This window comes from Galdieria sulphuraria, assembly GCF_000341285.1.
Source record: "Galdieria sulphuraria unplaced genomic scaffold scaf_132, whole genome shotgun sequence".
NCBI classification, from domain to species: Eukaryota; Rhodophyta; class Bangiophyceae; order Galdieriales; family Galdieriaceae; genus Galdieria; species Galdieria sulphuraria.
The window spans coordinates 1-4,943 of NW_005178343.1; the positions used below are offsets into that span (position 1 = coordinate 1).

Consider the following 4,943-nt stretch of genomic DNA (forward strand, 5'->3'; position numbering starts at 1 on the left):
CTAATAAACCCTAATAAACCCTAAATAAACCCTAAATAAACCCTAAATAAACCCTAATAAACCCTAATAAACCCTAAATAAACCCTAAATAAACCCTAAATAAACCCTAAATAAACCCTAATAAACCCTAATAAACCCTAAATAAACCCTAATAAACCCTAAATAAACCCTAAAATAAACCCTAAATAAACCCTAAATAAACCCTAAATAAACCCTAAATAAACCCTAAATAAACCCTAAATAAACCCTAATAAACCCTAAATAAACCCTAATAAACCCTAAATAAACCCTAAATAAACCCTAATAAAACCTAAAAAAAACCTTAAAAAAACCTTAAAAAAACCTAAATAAAACCTAAAAAAACCTAATAAAACTTAATAAAACTTAATAAAACTTAATAAAACTTAATAAAACCTAATAAAACATAATAAAACAAAATAAACCAAAAATAAAAAAAATGAAATTACATGACATTACAAAATAACTCTACTTTGGAACAAATAAAGTTACTGCAACTCTTTTGACTTCTCGATTTACTTCTATATTTTTTACATTTAAACTGTATCCTACTTAATTTTTGTGGACAACTTTAATGCCTTAAATGCAACTTCTTTTTTGTGTAGTATTTAAAATTCTGTCTTATCAATTGCATAGATTGGTATCCACTTTGCAATTTACTGATGTTTTAAAATTAAATTTTCAGATTACTATATGACTCTAATTTTTTTTGTTTATGTTGCGATTTATTTTAGTTAATTATTTTTGCAGCTGTGGTTTCCATTTTTAGTAACTATTTTGAAAATGCTGATTATATTCTCTTGTCCATTAAGTTGCTACTTTATTATTTATTTTTGCATTATTTTTTTTGCTTCATTGAATTTATTGTGTCTAAAAAGAATTTACTTTGAACCATTGACATTTCAGCGTTGAAAATCAAGGCGGTAATAAAATTTTTTTATTTACATTTTTAATGTGTTAATTAACTATAATATTGTGTTAGCACAGTTTTATCAAGTTGAAAAAAAAATTATTTTTGACTGAGGTTGTAGTATGAAAACATAGAAATATTATGTGAACAGTTCGTCATCAAGTTTACTACTACCTCCATCTCATAAAATATAATTGAAGTTCAACTTTTGATCTTCTACTTTTAAAATTTGAATTTCTCACAAACACCCTTATCGTATTTTCCCAAATACCTCAATTCAAACCACCCTGTCCTTTTCAGACACTGACACTGCCCTTACAGTTTTCAACGCCCCTTCCCATTTCCAATTTACCCATCCTTCCCCACCAACCAACAATAATGGCAATTTCAAAATCACAATCTGCCTCTGGGTTGGCCCCCTTTCTTCCCAATTGCAATTGGCCCCAATCTTTCCTCCCACTCATTTTCCCCATGGCAATTTCAAAATCACAATTGCCTATCCACATTTCGAATTGACCCATTTCCAATTTGGCCCCAATCCTTCCTCCCCTCCCACTCATTTTACCCCATGGCATTTTTCAAATCACAATTGCCCATCCACATTTCGACCTACCTCCATTTCGCAACTTGTGCCCCCATTCTTCCCCTCACTCATTTTCAACCCAATGCTACACTATCCAATCCACAATTGACAACCATCCCTCTTCCACTCTCCAATTGGCCCCTTTTTTCCCCAATACCTCCAAGACAATTTTCAAACCAAAGTTGCACTATCATAAATTTACCCGCAATCGACCATTGCGTTCCCCCATAAAACTTAATAAACCCTAATATAACTTAATAAAACTTAATAAACATAACAAAAGAAAATTGACCTTCGTGACATTACACAATTACTCTACTTTTGAAAAAGTAAAGTTATTGCAACTTTTGGTTTTCTCGGTTTATTTCTATTATTTTTATTTCTAAACTGTATCCTACTTAATTTTTTTTAAACATCTTTAATCCCTTAAACGCAACTTCTTTTTGTGTATCATCTAAAATTGTGTCTTATCGAACACATAGATTGGTATCTATTTTGCAATTTACTCATGGTTAAAAATTAAATTATCAGATAATTGTATGATTCTAATCTTTTCTGTTTATGTTGCGATTAATTCTAGTTAATTATTTTTGCATCTGTGGTTTCTATTTTTAGTAACTATTTTGAAACAAAAAATTATCTTCTCTTGTCCACTAAGTAACTAATTTATTATTTATTTTTTTTAATAAATTTTTTTTTACTTCATTCAACTTATTGTGTCGAAATAGAATTTACTTTGAAACATTGACATATAAGCGTTGAAAATCAAGGCGGTAAAAAATTTTTCTATTTTTTCAATGTTTTAATTAACTATAGTATTTTGTTAGCATAGTTTTATCAACTCTTAAAAAAAATTATTTTTGACTGAGGTTCTACTATGAAAATATAGAAATATTGCGTGAACAGTATGTCGTCAATCTTACTACTACCTCCATCTCATAAAATATAATTGAAGGTCAACTTTTTATCTTCTACTTTTAAAATTTGAATCCCTCTAACACTCTTTTCGTATTTTCTTAATTTCCTCAATTCAAACCATCCTGTCCTTTTCAGACACTGCCCTTACTGTTTCCAACACCCCTTTTTATTTCCAATTTACCCGTCCTTCCCCACCAACAATAACGGCAATTTCAAAATCACAATCCACCTTCGGGTTGGCCCCCTTTCTTCCCAATTGGCACCAATCCTGTCCCCCAACTCATTTTCCCCCATGGCAATTTTCAAATCACAATTGCCCATTCACATTTCGAGTTAACCCCTCTCCAAATTTGCCCTTTCTTCCCCCCACTCATTTTCCCCCATGCCAATTTCCAATTCACAATTGACCCCCATCCCTCTTCCACTTCCAATTGGCCCCTTCTTTCCCCACATCCCCACACTCCAAGACAATTTTCAAACCAAAGTTGCACTACCATCCTTTACCCGCAATCGACAATTTCATTCACCCATACATATTCTCTCATCAAATGACAATTTACCAGATGCAATTCTTTGCTTTTTTCCAGTTACTTTTTTTTGAACCATCTACTTGATCCTTCTCAATATGTCTATTTCTTTGAAGTAAAAAACCTTTTTTCTATACATACTACGACTATGTACTCTTTTTTTATAGGTTAGTTTTCACCTTTGATGTCATTAACTTTTAAAAAAAATAATCCTTGCGTTTATGGCGTGTCTGTAGTATAGCGTGTCAAGGCAGCTTGAAAATTTTACTTATTATCATTATTTTTATTGTGTATATTTTTAGTAAATATTGTCAAACTAAACTAAAAATTATTTACTTTTGTCAATTTAGTGGATAATGTACAAACATACGTCTTTAAAATTAATTCTTTTTTTGCTTTGTTGAGTTTTATGTGTTTATATAATATTTACTTTCAACATTTAATTGTAACAGTTGAAAATTAAGTCAACGATTAAATTTTTTAATAATGTTTTCAATGTTTCAATCAACTATATTAAATTGTCATTATATTTTCTTTAGAAATTTAATAATAAGATTATTTTAGAGTAAAAACGCATTATGAAAAGCATAAAAACAGTATGTAAACAGCATGTAATTGAACTTTCTACTACTACTATCTCATAAAATATAACTAAAGTTCAAATTTCAATCTTTTGCTTTTCGAATTGGAATTTTTCAAACACCCTTCCTGTACGGATGGACTCTCCCAAGATTTTCATTTCACACTCAGTCCTCTTTGCACACTGTCCTCAATTTCAAATGCCCCCCATTTCTAATTTACCCATTCTTCCCAGCCCGCCACAATAGCAATTTTCAAATCAACACAATCGCCTTTGAGTTGGTCCCTCTTCAATTTCCTCGCACCCCTTTTTCCCCATCCACTTTCCTCCACCGAAATTTCCCCTCCCATCTCCAAGTGGGCCCATTCTTCCCCAGCCCACTACAATGGCAATTTCAAATCACGATAACCTTGGGGTTGGCCCCAATAGGCCCCCTTTCCCCACCCATTTTCCCCATCACAATTTCCCCTCCCATTTCCAATCCAATTTACCCATTCTTCCCTCAGCCCACCCCCACAATGGCAATTTCAAATCACGATCACCTTGGGGTTGGCCCAAATTGGCCCCTATCCCCACCCATTTTCCCCCATCGCAATTTCCCCTCCCATCTCCAAATGGGCCCATTCTTCCCCAACCCACCCCACACCCAGAATGGCAATTTTCAAATCATAATTGCGCGGGCCCATTTTCAATCGGCCTCTCTTTTCAAAATTCCCCTTCTTTCCCATTAGCAGAAAAAATCACTAAAAAGTGTGTATTGTATACTGGTACTCATCATATTATGCAGAATCACACCCTATAGCAAAACCAAAATTCTCGTCTAACAGAATAGAATAGCAATATGATCCAACATTTAGTTATTTGTAAAAAGAATGCACTCCAATGAGTTGTGGTCAACGACTTGTTATATAGTGAGAGCTATCTGCAACTATGAAAAGAGAATGTAAGAATTTTCTCTCATTATGATTCTTGCCAAGCAAACTATAAACTAGGTTATCCTTTATGCGTTAAGATAAAAGACTACTAGTACTAGTTGGTGTTTTGTTTGTCAAACCTACTTGAGTAAATTCTTCTAATAAATCCATATGATCATTGTGCATTTGCTACTAAAGAGAATATCGACGATATATAAATACTATATGAAACAAAGTCTAGGATATGAATAACTCCGCTAACATATGGGATAGTTTTCGTGTGCTAGTATAAAACAACTTGATGGAACAGAAGACTTATGAAAAATGGACAGACAATATACTGTAATTCAAACAACCCATGTCATTCTAGTAACACTATTCAAGCCATATTCAACTTGAGAATACACAATGAACTTACTCCTATTTATGTCTCTTGCCTTGTATATGTCTTCTTCAATAGTTAAAACTTGTCTTTGATTCACAAATCAGCAAC

At 32.5% G+C, this 4,943-nt stretch overlaps 2 protein-coding genes across 2 annotated transcripts; both read left to right on the top strand.

The window, feature by feature from the left end:
• Positions 1-2,030: 2,030 nt before the first annotated feature.
• Gasu_62680 (uncharacterized protein) lies at positions 2,031-3,447 on the top strand. Its single transcript, XM_005702543.1, has 2 exons — positions 2,031-2,090; positions 2,565-3,447. Exons 1-2 carry the CDS (start codon positions 2,051-2,053, stop codon positions 2,834-2,836), a joined length of 312 nt encoding a protein of 103 aa, XP_005702600.1. The 5' UTR covers positions 2,031-2,050; the 3' UTR covers positions 2,837-3,447.
• Positions 3,448-3,510: 63 nt separating this feature from the next.
• Positions 3,511-4,321, top strand: Gasu_62690 (uncharacterized protein). Its single transcript, XM_005702544.1, has 2 exons — positions 3,511-3,552; positions 3,614-4,321. Exons 1-2 carry the CDS (start codon positions 3,535-3,537, stop codon positions 4,265-4,267), a joined length of 672 nt encoding a protein of 223 aa, XP_005702601.1. The 5' UTR covers positions 3,511-3,534; the 3' UTR covers positions 4,268-4,321.
• Positions 4,322-4,943: the final 622 nt, after the last annotated feature.